This window comes from Musca domestica, unplaced genomic scaffold, assembly GCF_030504385.1.
Source record: "Musca domestica strain aabys unplaced genomic scaffold, Musca_domestica.polishedcontigs.V.1.1 1, whole genome shotgun sequence".
NCBI classification, from domain to species: Eukaryota; Metazoa; Arthropoda; class Insecta; order Diptera; family Muscidae; genus Musca; species Musca domestica.
In genome coordinates this window covers 51,163,262-51,178,850 of record NW_026712114.1, presented here as the reverse complement: position 1 = coordinate 51,178,850, position 15,589 = coordinate 51,163,262, and the positions used below count along the sequence as shown (strand labels likewise).

Below are 15,589 nucleotides of genomic sequence, written 5' to 3'. Positions count from 1 at the left end.
GAAATTGGAGATAATCGGTCAAAATTTAGATATAGCTCCCATATATATCCTCGTCCGATTTGGCTTTTATTGTGCACCAAACGTGTAATATCAGCCCGAATAATATGAAATTTTGCACATACAACCAAATTAGGTCTGAAAATAAGTATGCCAAATTTGATCGAAATCTGTTCAGATATAGCTAAAGCTCCCATATATATTTTTCATCCGATTTGTTATTTTTGTCCTTCGCAGCCGTAATATGCACTCTGTTACAACAATATTTGGGGAAATATATCAAATACAGCCCGGAAATACATGTGCCAAATTTTATCGAGATCGGTTCAGATTTGGATATAGCTCCCATATATAACTTCGTCCGATTTACCTTATATTGTGCACCAAACGTCTAATATTTGTCCAAATGGGATGGAATTTGGCACTTAGGACCGAATTTAGTCTTGAAGCTAGTATGTCAAATTTGGATTTGAAGATCGGTTCAGATATAGCTATAGCTCCCATATATACTGTTCATCCGATTTGTTATAGTTGTTACCCACAGCCGTAATATGCACTCCGTAACAACGATATTCAGGAAAATACATCAAATACATCTCAGAAATATCTTTGCGAAATTTTATGGAGATCGGTTCCGATTTGGATATAACTCCCATATATATCTTTATCCGATTTCAAATTAATTGTGCACCAAATGGGCAATACAAGTCCAAATTTAAAAGATACAAATGGTTCGGCATATTTAGTCCTTTGAACTTTAAATTATAATTATAATCATAGCGTGTATGATTGAATTCTCCCATAAAAACTTTTAATTTAATATGGTGGTGTAGGGTATCATAAAGTCGGCCTGGTCCGACTTTAAGGCTTTCTTTACTGGTTTTTCGATTGATTTTTGGCGAAATTTTAACTCAAAATTGTAATTTATTTATAGCAAGTGTAGACAGGTAAATAATCCAGAAAAAAATTGAAGCTATATGAACCGAATAATCCAACCTTCGTGGATGAGGTACCAGAAGGAGTGAACCGACCGATATCCCATCTTTACACCAAGCCTGGGGTTAATAAAAACATTGCGGTGTGTGAAATGTGAAGAGAATCGGTTGCTTATTTCGGAATTTATAATCGTTTTGGGTATTCACAACTTTGACCCTTTATGGAGGAAGTACCAGAAGAAATTGTCCGATCTCCACCATCTTTATAACAGAACTTGTATTAATGGAAATATTGAGATGTGCCAAGCCTGAATGGAATTAGATTTTTATTTTTTATTGATATTCCAAATTTTGACCCTTTGTGGGCAACCAACTTCAAACTGCTGGCATTTCCAAGCCACTCGTCCGACAGCTGTTTAAATTATTCCAGTGACAGCTCATTATATTATTTACAAGCACAAAAGCATATTGGTGAGAATTTTCCACAAAAAAAAGTTATTCGTGATGGAATTCAAGCGTGATGTGATTTCTTTACATTTGGCTGGAAAACCAAAGTGGCTATCGTTAGAGCACTTCAGCATTTAAATGTGAATAAATCTTTTGTGTCTAGTACCATCGCTCGTTGACGTGATACTGGTAGCGCAGCCCGACGTCAAGGAAGTGGACGGAAGAAAACAGCAACATCAGCGCAAAATGGTTCGAAAAGTAAAGAAACGACTTAATCGAAACCCACGTTGCAGTGGCCGAAAAATGGATCGGGAGCTGAACATGTCACAATATTCCATTCGGCAAATATTGGAAATTTAGTTTAGGGTAAAGCCATTGAAATTCCAACCCGCGCAAGAACTTACATCGCAACAGAAAGAAGATAGACTCAAAAGAGCTAAAGAGTTGCTTCGCTTGGCCGAAAGTGGTGAACTGCCGAATTTGGTTTTCTCCGATGAGAAAACATTCGTTGTCCAGCAGTTTGTAAACAAACAAAATGAGGTTAGCTGAAAATCTGCACCTTCGGTTGGCCACCAGAACTCAAGCGCCGGCCATGGTGATGGTGTGGGCCCCATAACAGCCGATGGTCGCTCTCCGCTCGTATTAACCATCAGAATAAATTCCGAATATTATCGCGAAAATATTCTAGAGAGTTAAAGCCTTGGGCACCCAAAAATTTTGGCTGCAGACCTTGGACATTCCAACAGGACTCAACACCATCGCACTCAGCACGCGCCACCCAAGAATGGTTAAAAAATGAGGTTCCTTGCTTCATTTCCAGCACACAATGGCCACCAAAATCTCCGGATACCAATCCGTTGGACTATTGTGTCTGGATTATTTTGGAAAGCAAGGTTGGCACTAAAAAATACCAAAGTGTTGATCATCTCAACCAAGCGCTTCGCCGGGAATGGGCCAAAATACCGCAGAGCAACATTCGGGCAGCGTGTGACGGTTTCATTGACCATAATTCGTGCCAAAGGTGACCAATTCGAACAAATCTAAACTTATTCTAAAATTTGATGGTATGGGTAAGGAAACCCATCTCACACTGCATATCCTGTATAGCCATATGGCTGAGGGTGTAAACAGTACGTTTGCGTTGCTTTCTCTCAAGTGTTCTCTTCAGTTCGTTTTTGTAACCCAAATAAACGGAAAACTACATTTTTCTTCTTCTATTTTTTTTGAATTAGTTTTATTTTCAGGTATATATTTGATTAATATCTGTTGTCAAATTATTGAAAGAAAAAATAAGAAAACATAGGAAATTCCCTTTTTGAAAGGTTTAAGAGAAATAGGATTTGTTTCTCCCACACTGGATTTGAGGCAAGCAAAATTAAAAACAAGTAAGCAAAAGCTACAGTCGAGCGGGGCCGACCGTTAAATACCCTACAACACTATAATAAACCATACAGTTTATTAGGCGAAATACTCGACAGAATTCCATAAGATATTGTGACAAATAATAAAATAAAACCATCAAGTTTCGTTCTCTAATTTTCGAATAATAGCAACTTAAACTAATTTGCTCATTTCCAATTTAGATGTTGCACGTAAATGGTCTTCCTAGATCTGGAACCAATATTTCCCAAAGACCTACAATCTCTCAGAAGTGGCAAAAGATTAACATTTATTATTGGTTTTTGACTGAAACACATCTATATGAGATACATTTGACTACATTCTTCAACGAAATCAGCGTTAACGAAATAGTCAGAAGTGCGTCTTTCCTGTATTTTTGAATTCTCCAAAAAGTCACTGGAATGGACATTTTCGTATTTTGTCTACAAAAGTTGGCAAACTATTTCACACATTGGATGGCCATCCAAAACTGCTTGGCTTTTTCAATGTCCGGTAACCCCCATTCTAATGTGCGTGAGGATCGGGCGATAATTACGACCTGATGACAATTTGGCAGTTTTTTGGTCCATTTCAACCCCTAAATATATAGCGATCATCTCCAAAAAGAGTAGGCATTTATTCTGACCCTCATCTTATCCCCATAAAAAATTTCGTAAGGATCGGGCCATAAATGCGATCTGTATATGATATCCTGATATCCTAACTACTTAGTTTTGTTACCTGAAAAAATATTACCAAATGTTTAATTCAAAATGAAAATATGCCAAAAATATGACAAAATTGAAAAAATATGAGAAAATTTTACAAAATCAATATTTTCATCTTTAGAGAGATATTTTTATTTTTATTAATGAGAACTGTTGAAATCAGTTCAGCCGTTCTCGACATATAAGAGATCTTTCAAGCACATCTTCTTTGATAGACATATATATCGCATCTATTTTACTATATATCCGATTTGTTGGATGTTAAGATCAATGTTAAGGTCAGAAGTAACCTTGTGATGGCTTTGTGATTTCGCCGGGATTTAAAATATTCGCGGTTTAATGAAAAATTTTGAATTTTTTCAACACAAAAGATATGGTCTATTTTACCCGCTAAATATTATCCGATGACTACCCAAATTGGTAGGCTTCTTCCCCGCCCTAAACTCTAGCTACATGCGAAATTCCGCGTCGATTGGTCTATAATTGCGACCTGTATAGCTACTGCAAAATCCGACATTTTTTCAGTATTTGGTCCATTTCAACCCCTAAACATTTGGCGATCATCTCCAAAAGAAATAGGCTTCTATTCTGACCCTAACCCCACCTTCGTGCAAAATTTCGTAAGGATCGGGCCATAATTGCGACCTGTAGCGTGCTTACAAATTAACATGGACAGACGGATGGACGGACATACATAGCTAGATTGACTCAGCTCGGCGAGCTAGGAAGATCCATATATACTTTCCTATATGGGAAACCAATATTTCGAGGTGTTACATAAATTCTGGCCCAATCAAACTTATAATACCCCCAACACATAGTGTTGTAGGGTATAAATAGTGTACTTAGAGAAAACTAGTTATCTAATTTTCTTAATGTTGCATATTTTTTGATTTTTTGAATATGAAAGTAGTCTCAAATGGTTTAATAAACTACTCAATAATATATATAAACCAACAAGGAGTAAACCGTGATTTGTGAAGGATTTAAGAGAAATTGACTTCAATTTTAAAGTAGATAAATGTCTGGATTAGAATTACCTTCGTTTCTGTCCATCCTTTGGCTGCGATATGGAGGCGGGGCACTTTCTGGAAAAATACAAGTAAAATGTTTACCATTAGAATGGGTCTCAAAAATAAGTTTAGTTTTAATTCTAAAATATTTTCAAAAAAATTGCATTACCAGGAAATGATTTCATGGGGTACTTGTTGACAGATAAACCAATTTGAAATTTGGCTATTTCCCACGTTTTTATTGTTATTATTATTATTATTATTATTTTTTTTTTTTTTTGGAAAGAAATGTCTATAAAGAAAGTACTTATAAGACAGAAACCAAAATTCAAAAAAAAGCAGGAAATTGCATTTTTATCAATTTATCCCTTTAAATTTTTTATTTCTCGGTTGAAAATTTAGCGCATTTTTTTTTTTGTTTTTTTTTTTTTTTTTTTTTTTTTTTGAATAAATGTATAGATAATGAACAAATATTTTTAATTTTTTACTTCGATCCGAAAAACCCCACTTATCACACAGTTTCAATTTAATATAAAAATTTCCTAATCAAACTTGATTCTCCAGTGTAATTTGATAGGCGATAAATAATAGAATATCATCAAAAAATATTTGAATTGTTTAACAATATTCAAATTTCATAGGGTTTGAGCGAGTGATCCAAATATCATCGCACACGAATTTCATTCATAACTTTTGGTAGGGTTTTAGTTTTAGTATCAATACACTAAATACAGATATTTTATTGTTATTGGTTTTATTTTTATGATTATTATTATTATCGATATGTCATTTCCTCACAAATTTTGAATTCGATTTGTGGCAAGGCGGTCGCCATTCTGTTAAATTCATTCATAAAATTTCGAATACACGTGGGTCTTAATTTTTATGAATAGAGGAAAGTTGTTTTTTTTTTTTTTTTTTTTTTGTAAATCCGTAACTAGATAAATCGTGTTCGAACCTGTAACACATCTCTCTTTTTTTGGGAATGATATGACACAATAATATTTAGCACCTCACAGATCCACCTTTTTCTTTGGATGCAAATTAACATATTTTGTGGAGATGAATGAATCGATGTAATTCATGAACTGAACAAGGGAGAATTTTGCAATTATGTCAAATGTATGTCACAAAAATTTTCGGGGGGATGAAAGCCTTTATTGTTTATATTTGAAATTTCGAAAAATATTTCGTCCTTCTAATTCGATTTTAATATCGTCCATTATAGGTAGTATGAATATGGTATATTCAGTTTGTCATTCCGTTTGTAACTCATCGAAATAATTATTTTAGACCCAACAAAATACACGGTGGCACAAAAGTAATTCTCCTATCAGAAAATGCTATAAATTTTACGATTGACCCCTAATGTCAGTTCTGTTTTGACATGTTTGTAGTAAACACATAACGAAATACACGTTAATAAACAATATTACGCTACACTGCTCCAGAACGCGGAATATTGGTGATTTTTAATTTGAACAATAATCGGTGCGACGTTTAGCCGCTCGCCTCGTAAAGACTGGTACAACAAAATATGCTGCCAGGCGTGGCAGACCCCGGTGTATACGTTTTGCAGAGAATATTGCTGTTGTAGCGGAGGACGTCAAAAAAATCTTTAAAATACCGAATGTAGCCGTTATATTAGTGTCATAGGCAACATTTCTCATAAGCCATTACAATATTCAAATGTGAAACTTAAAAAAATCGGTGAATAATGTAGCTAAAATCATCAAAGTACCGGATATCAGGAGTACTGTTATATGGGGGCTATACCAAAACGTGGACCTGCACAGACAATTTTCCATCTTAGGCTGTAGTATCCATGACGAACTTTAAATACCAAATTTGAAACAATTCCGGTGAATAATGTCACTAAAATCGTCAAAATACCGAATATCGGGAGGTACCGTTATATGGGAGCTATACGAAGACGTGGACCTGCACAGATAATTTTCCATCTTAGGCTGTAGTATCCATGACGAACTTCAAATAAAATCGTCAAAATACCGAATATCGGGAGGTACCGTTATATGGGGGCTATACGAAGACGTGGACCTGCCCAGACAATTTTCTGTCATAGGCTGTAGTATCCATTACGAACTTCAAATACCAAATTTGAAACAATTCTGGTGAATAATGTCGCTAAAATCATCAAAGTACCGGATATCAGAAGTACTGTTATATAGGGGCTATACGAAGACGTAGCCCTGGACAGATGATTTTCTCTCCTAGACTGTAGTATCTATTACTAACTTCAAATACGAAATTTGAAACAATTCCGGTGAATAATGTCACTAAAATCATCAAAGTACCGGATATCAGGAGTACTGTTATATCGGGTCTATACGAAGACGTGGACCTGCCCAGACAATTTTCTGTCATAGGCTGTAGTATCCATTACGAACTTCAAATACCAAATTTGAAACATTTCCGGAGAATAATGTCGCTAAAATCATCAAAGTACCGGATATCAGGAGTACTGTTATATCGGGTCTATACGAAGACGTAGACCTGGACAGACGAACTTCAAATACCAAATTTGAAAAAATTCCGGAGAATAATGTCACTAAAATCGTCAAAATGCCGAATATCGGGAGGTACCGTTATATGGGGGCTTTACGAAGACGTGGACCTGCCCAGACAATTTTCTGTCATAGGCTGTAGTATCCATTACGAACTTCAAATACCAAATTTGAAACAATTCTGGTGAATAATGTCACTAAAATCGTCAAAATGCCGAATATCGGGAGGTACCGTTATATGGGGGCTATACGAAGACGTGGACTTGCGCAGACGATATTCTGTCCTAGACTGTAGTATCTATTACTAACTTCAAATACGAAATTTGAAACAATTCCGGTGAATAATGTCACTAAAATCGTCAAAATACCGAATATCGGGAGTACTGTTATATCGGGGCTATACGAAGTCGTAGATCTGGGCAGATGATTTTCTGTCTTAGACTGTAGTATCCATTATTGAAACAATTCCGGAGAATAATGCCGCTAAAATCATCAAAATACCGAATATCGGGAGGTACCGCTATATGGGGGCTATACGAAGACGTGGACCTGCACAGACAATTTTTTGTCATAGGATGTAGTTACCATTGCGAACTTCAAATACCAAATTTGAAACATTTCTGATGATTAATGTCGGTTAGATCACCAAATGGATGTACCATAGATATATGGGGGCTATACCAAAGCGTGGACCTGCATGCCCATTTGGACCATTTTCAATACCAAAAGTCCTGCAGACATAATACACATTTGAGTAAAATTTTATCAACTCATTTCATTTCGTTCGGAAGCTAGACTAATTTCCACAGACGGACGGACATTGCTAAATCGACATAGAATTGTATGCTGATCAGGAATATATATACTTTGTGGGGTCTACAATGTATATTTCGAGGTGATACAAACGGAATGACAAACTTAATATATCCTCCGTACTATGGTGGAGGGTATAATAATCATGAGTGATTCCATCTTAGCCGGTACGTATGTAAGCAAAATTTACGCTTCTGGGGCACTGGAAATCCGCGTGTAATACACGAAGAGGAAACATGTAGTTCCAACAGGACGGTGCATCAAATTACTTTTGCGCACCTTGTAAGCCAGACGCCAGACGGAAAGCTAAATTCACTCCCCTATTCGGTATTTTAGCTATATTTTCCAAGGCAGTAATTTAAAATCGATATTTAGAGTTCATAACTGGTTCTAACCCCCTGTAGAGGAATATTGTCAATATAGATTCACGTTTTTCATTAACCCCCATATAATTTTTCCTCCTGACATTCGATACTTTGGCGAGTGTAGATCTGCTTTCATGCTTCTTTGTTCGAAATGTTTATGTTTCCTCTTCTTCTTGGTTTAAGACTGCAGATCTCGGAAATTCGAACTAAAATATTACGAAAAGTTGTGACTTCTAAGTTCTCCTTAACTTAATTTAAAAATAAAAAAACCTTTGGTTGAATCGGAATTTATGAAAACATAGCAACTCATCCGATCAAATAGAGTTATATATTATAAAAACAAATATTTTAGTCTTTGCAGGTATTTATTATATACGTTTTTTTTTTTTGTTTCAAGAATATACATTTTTTACACAACTCATTATCTCTTGATCTGCACATTAACAAAAAATATCTGCATAGTTGTCTATAAAGGTATGTACCACACGTTTTCGGGTTTTTGTGTTTTTTTTTATTTCATTCAAACAAACCTCAAAAAGTCATTAACAAAAATCTATACAAAAATGTTAATCCCTCCGATATTGAATAGCGAGCGAGCAGCAGCCAAAAGCCAAGAGCAACAACAATGGCAATTCTTCTCGAGGCAAACAAATAAAACAAAACCGAAAACCGAAACAAATCTAAGGTGTGGCAACCGACAACGGCTGACTGACATTCTATTTAGAGAACTACAACAACAACAACAGAAAAACACACCGAAATAAAGCTTTTTTTGATTGCAGCAACAACAACAAGAAAAATCCAGGTGACAGCCGCAAACATTTAAGCAAAACATGCCAGAAAAAAAGAACGCTTGAAACAAGACGCTAATAACCAAAATATGGCAGTAGATTATTTTGGTATTTCAAAATACAAAAAAAAACTGCTAAAAATAATAAACTTCTACAATTCCCCCTAAAAACTCGATAGAATTGGTAAATGTTATTGATGATGTCGTTGTTGCTGTTGTTGTTGTTGTTGTATTACTACTATTTATCTCTTACCTGGACCACCAAGTCAAAAATAAATGGAATATTCCATTGAGAAATTTCCTATGAAATGTTAATGGGATAGGAATGTGAAAAATTAAATATCGACAATTTCATGGCAAACGTCCTAAAATAGATTTTTGATATGGGACAATTCAAGAGATAAAACAAGTAAAAAAAAAACAAGCTAAGTTCGGCCAGACCGAAATTTTAATGCATCATTTTGAAGCATCTTGAAAATTTTCAAAAAAACACTTCCGGAAACTACCACTTAAATGAAAATTTAACAATTACGGTGAATAATGTCGCTAAAATCATCAAAATACCGAATATCGGAAGGTGCCGTTATATGGGGGCTATACGAAGACGTGGACCGGCATTCAAAAATTTTTGCCATAGGCTGTAGACCCATTACAAATTTCAAATACGAAATTTGAAATAAATCCGCTAAATATTGTCGCACGAAGACGTGGACCTGCATACGAAATTTTTTACCATAATTCGTAGTAACCATTAAGATCTCTGAATACGAAATTTGAAGCGATTCCGGTGAATAATGTCGCACAAATCATAAAAATAACGAGTATTGGGAGGTACCATCATATGGGGGCTATACGAAGACGTGGACCTGCATACAAACATTTATGTTATAGGCTGTAGTACCCATTACGAATTTCAAATACGAAAAATAAATCCGCTAAATAATGTCGTTAAAATCATGAAAATACCGAATATCGGAAGATACCGTCATATGGGGGCTATACGAAGACGTGGATCCGCATATGAAATTGCCATAGGTTGCAATACACATTAAGATCTTCCAATACGAAATTTGAAACGATTCCGGTAAATAATGTCGCTAAAATTTTGAAAATACCGAATATCGGAAGGTACCGTCATATGGGGGCTATACGAGGACTTGGACCTGCATACAAAAATTTTTGTCATAGGCTTTAATACGCATTACGAACTTTAAATATGAAATTTGAAATAATTGCGGTAAATACAGTTCGCCAAAATTATGAAAATACCGAAAAGCGGGAGGTACCATTATATTGGGGCTATACGAAAACGTGGACCGACATGACCCATTTACGAACTTAACCTGCCTACTGGTAGACTATGCATATATGCAAAATTTTAGCCCTCTGTGTCAATTCGTTTGAAAGATAGCGTGATTACAACAGACATACGGACATCGCTAGGACGTCTTAGAATTTCACGCTGTTCCACAATATATATACTTTGTAGGGTCTATTGCGAATATTTCGAGGAGTTACAAACGGAATGACAAAGCTTATATACCCTCCATAGAATGGTGAAGGGTATAAAAGCAGGAAAAATTTAAGCTTTCATATAAAATGTACAAAAAAAATGTCAGAATAGTAAGGGGCCGAGACCTCACCCTGCAAACTTCATTCCCTAAGATAGAAAACAATAAAAAGGACGAAAATCCAATACACTACTGTGTGTGAAATCATGAGTCTCATAACTTCCATCATTCCCTGAATTTTGTTCTTCAAAATTTATCATTCATTCTTAGATTTCGAAGACGACCATTTTAAAATTTAAAAGGAATCGGAGTCAAAGGATCTCAAAATTTGGGCCATTAACCCAAATTCAATCATTTTTATACCCTACACCACTAGGTGGTCAGGGTATTATGTCTTTGTGCATTTGTTTGTAACAGGCAAAAGGAAACGAGATAGACCCATAGTTCCTTTTGATGATCTGCATAGAATCACTTTCTGAGTTGATTTATGCATGTCAGTCCGTCTGTCCGTCCGTCTGTCCATGTATTCTTGTGAACAAAATGCAGGTCGCATTTATTATCCGATTGAGATGAAATTTTCCAAACAACATTTGTTTGGCCCAAGGACGAACCCTATTGAAATTGGAGATAATCGGTAAAAAATTAGATATAGCTCCCATATATATCTTCGTCCGATTTGCCTTTTATTGTGCACCAAACGCGTAATATCAGCCCGAATAGTATGGAATTTTGCACATACAACCAAATTAGGTATAAAATAAGTGTGCCAAATTTGATCGAAATCGGTTCAGATATAGCTATAGCTCCCATATATATTGTTCATCCGATTTGTTATTTTTGTCCTCCGCAGCCGTAATATGCATTCTGTAACAACAATATTTGGGGAAATATATCAAATGCAGCTCAGAAATACCTTTGCTAAATTTTATCGAGATCGGTTCAGATTTGGATATAGCTCCCATATATAACTTCGTCCGATTTACCATTTATTGTGCACCAAACGTCTAATATTTGTCCAAATGCGATGGAATTTGGCACATACGACCGAATTGAGTCTAGAAGGTAGTATGCCAAATTTGATCGAAATCGGTTCAGATATAGCTATAGCTCCCATATATATTGTTCATCCGATTTGTTGTATTTGTTACCCACAGCCGTAATATGCACTCCGTAACAACGATATTCAGGGAAATAAATCAAATACAGCTCAGAAATATCTTTACTAAATTTTATCGAGATCGGTTCAGATTTGAATATATATCTCCCATATATATCTTTATCTGATTTCAAATTAATTTTGCACCAAATGGGCAATACAAGTCCGAATTTGAAAGATACAAATGCTTCGGCATATTTATTACTTTGAATTTTAAATTATAATTATAATCATAGCGTGTATGATTGAATTCTCCCATAAAAAGCTTTTAATTGTTATGCGCAGCTCTACTAAATTAGCAAAGTGGTGTAGGGTATCATAAAATCGGCCCCGCCCGACTTTAGGACTTTCTTTACTGTTTTTTTTTTTTTTTTTTTTGTTATAATCCAATATTCTTTATATCGTCCTACTTCTTAATTTTGTTCATCCGTTCTTTCATCTTTTTAATACCTATCAGCTGCAAACTAGACAAAAAATGTATTAAACCATATACATACGTCTATACAAAACTGTTTGTAAAAATTGTTCATATGTATAATACAAATTGGTATGTGTGTCTTCACTGAGAGATGAGATCATACTCCACTGAAATAGTTTCAGATAATTTTTTGTTTGTTTATATTTACGAAACAGAATAAGAAGACGAAGAAGAAGAAGAAGCCAACGACAAATACCATAGCTAAGCAGGCAAAATGTAAATGAGATGACAAGAAAATAATTCCATAACCAGCGATACGACAAATGTTATAGAAATTTACTGGGAAAAATGTTTCATAAGTTTCCTATACCCTCCACCATACATAGTATAGAGGGTATATAAAGTTCGCCATTCCGTTTTTAACTCATCGAAATAATAATGATAGACCCAACAAGGAATATATATTCTTGATCAGCGTCAAATTATAAGACAATTTAGCCCTGTCCGTCCATCTATCCGTCTGTTGTAATCAGAGGAAGATAGGAAGCTAAAATCAGTCTTTTGTGTGCAAGCAGGTTAAGTTTGAAGATGGGCTATATTGGTCTAAGGTATTTTGATCATTTTAGGCACATTTTTCAATGGAATTGTACACAAGGAGTTCTTTGTGGGTACTTTACCGCCTGTAAGAGAATTGTCAATATAGGTCTACCATATCGTATACCCCCATATAACGTATACCTCCCGATATTCGGTATTTTGATGATTGTAGCTAAATTTTTCAATGGAATTCTCTGAAAAACCACACACAAGGAGTTCCTTTTAAGAATTTTGCCCCATGGAAGAATTGCCGTATGTCTCCCATATTACGGTACCTCCCGATATTCGCTATTTTCATGATTTTAGCCATATCGGTCTACGATATTGTATGGTCCCTATCTAACGGTATTTTGATCATTTTAGGCACATTTTTCAATGGAATTGTACACAAGGAGTTCTTTGTGGGTACTTTACCGCCTGTAAGAGATTCGTCAATATATGTCTACCATATCGTATACCCCTCCCGATATTCCGTATTTTGATGATTGTAGTTAAATTTTTCAATGGAATTCTCTGAAAAACCACACACAAGGAGTTCCTGCTAAGAATTTTGCCCCATGGAAGAATTGCCGTATGTCTCCCATATTACGGCACCTCCCGATATTCGGTATTTTTATGATTTTAGCCACAGTTTTCAATGGAATTTTTACGATATCGTATAGCCCTCATATAACGGTACCCCGGATTTCTGGAATTTTGATGATTTTAGCGCTATTTTTGACCGAAATTATTTTAAATTTCGTATTTAAAGTTTGAAGCTACAACCTATGCCAGAAAATTGTCTACGCAGGTTCATGTCTTCGTATAGCCCACATATATGACGGTAACTCTGTTTATCCAGTATTTTGATGATATTATCAACATTATTCACCGGAATTGTTTCAAATGTGATTATATTAGTGACATTATTCGACAGAATTGTTTCAAATCGAATCGATGCTACAGCCTATGACAAAAAATGACTTATGCAGATCCACGTCTTCGTATATCCCCCATATAAAGAAGGGTTTCCTGGTCAAATTCACATTTTTCAACGACTTTTTTTAATTCTCAAAATCTTTCTAATTGCTGAAGGGTATTAAAAGTTCGGCCCGTTCAGAGGATCTATGTCATTTCCTTTGTTATATTACAAAAAATTACACTTAAACATAATGCCCTGTACCGCAGTGTGGTGTAGGTTATAGAATCGTTCAGCTTCAGCTTTTCTGGGGACAAACGGCAATAAGCAGAACTTTACAGATTTCTAAGATAGAAGGGGTTATGAGGCCGACTACCATTCCGAGGGGTCCTCAATCTAAAGTAATCCGCAGTGTGAGCTACTTTATTTAAATAAAACATCTACGGCTCTTCTTCTAAAGGAAAGCCTAACACAGGATCCTGCAAAAATATGACCTTTATCAGTTTTTCTATAGATGAAAGACCTTCTCTAAGCCTTCTATGATCAGTGCCCTTCTTTAGATAAGCACCCACCACAGGCAGAGACCGAATAATCTCCCCAGGTCTTCTATGAACAAAATATGTTTCTTCTGCCGTTCATAGATTGCAAATCTGCCACAGGTATTTTACAGCAAATTCCCTAGCAATTTCCCCATCTCCGAACTCGATCTTAGTTTGATAATAACATTCCGATGTACCAAGTTTGGACCAAATCGGATTCTCCCTTCGAGTGTTATCGTACACACCAACCAGACAGACGGACGGACATTGCTAGATCGACTTCAAATGTCCTGAAACGGATTTGGTCCAAAGAGACCTAGGGTGTAAAATCGTTTGGCCGTATAAAATGTCTGAGGGTATAAAAGTACCAACCCATTCCCTTTCCCCATCCCCGTTCCTTTCTATTTTACTCCATACCACCAACTGACAATTTGCAAATTTCATCAGACCGCAGAATGACCTCCCAAAAGAATCAATAATGCGCGCCGGCGCTACGTTGATGGCGGCATTCCAAGAGACCATCTCAAAAAAGACACAATTCCCTGTTCGCATTTCTGCCTCTACTCCTCCCCTTCCACCCTCCTTCATTACTTCTTCCACTCAGTCATTCAATTAATTCTAAATGAATATGTAAAATGTTTTTTCTTTGAATTTCAAGACATTGGAATTTGCTTTTATGTTCTCCATCATCATGTGGTTGTTCTTGTTGCTGTTGTTGCTTGTTGTTTTTGTTGCTGCTAATGATCTTGCTGTTATGTCTGATAGGTATTTTTTCCTACCTACCTACCTATCTGCCTTACTTCCAGCTAAACCAATTCCCAATATTAGAGGTAGTAATAACATAAAAATCCGCCGAAGCAGAGCTTCCCCGCCAGCGCCAAACTAAGCCACAGTAACATGTCATCGTTGTTGTTGTTGGCGCTGCAGCCAAGTACAGAGGCGCCGAAGCTTTTAAGACCCAAACCCAAGCAAATCATCATCCTCATTGTAGACATCGTTGTCGTCAGACTCTTTGTGTCTGCTTGTCTCCCTGTCTTCTGTCTGTCCTCCGTCGTCTGTGGCTGACTGGCTGGTTGGCCGGCTTTAATGGGGGTACATCACCATCATCATCGTATCGTATTTTCGCCGATTTTAAAATGCATCAATGGTACATGCTACAATTCCTGGAATTGATGAACGATCTGTAGTTGTTGTTGTTTTTTTATTTTTTGTTCTCTGCCTTTAGAATGTGGAATTGGTGCTGGTTCTACTACTTCTCTGGTCGGTCGATCGGCATGACTGCCTCCACCATAGCCTCTTATCATTTGTTAATAATACATCCATACTTATGTAAGCATTAATCGCCAATCAGCCGGGGAAGTATGGAAACGAAGCAGAAGTTATAGCAGAAGATCCAAAGAATAGTAAGGCGAAACGCGACAAGGAAGTTAAGTCGCTGAGTTTAAAAAAGTGGTGAGTGCCAGTGTATGTGTGTGCT

At 36.1% G+C, this 15,589-nt stretch overlaps 1 protein-coding gene across 1 annotated transcript in view; it reads right to left on the bottom strand.

The window, feature by feature from the left end:
• LOC101898538 (mothers against decapentaplegic homolog 6) overlaps positions 1–15,589 on the bottom strand; it is a 99,826-nt gene that overhangs the window by 40,820 nt on the left and 43,417 nt on the right. Inside the window, exon 3 of the mRNA XM_005181972.4 lies at positions 4,528–4,575. Coding sequence (XP_005182029.2) covers positions 4,528–4,575 — 48 coding nt within the window. The remainder of the gene's footprint in view (positions 1–4,527; positions 4,576–15,589) is intronic.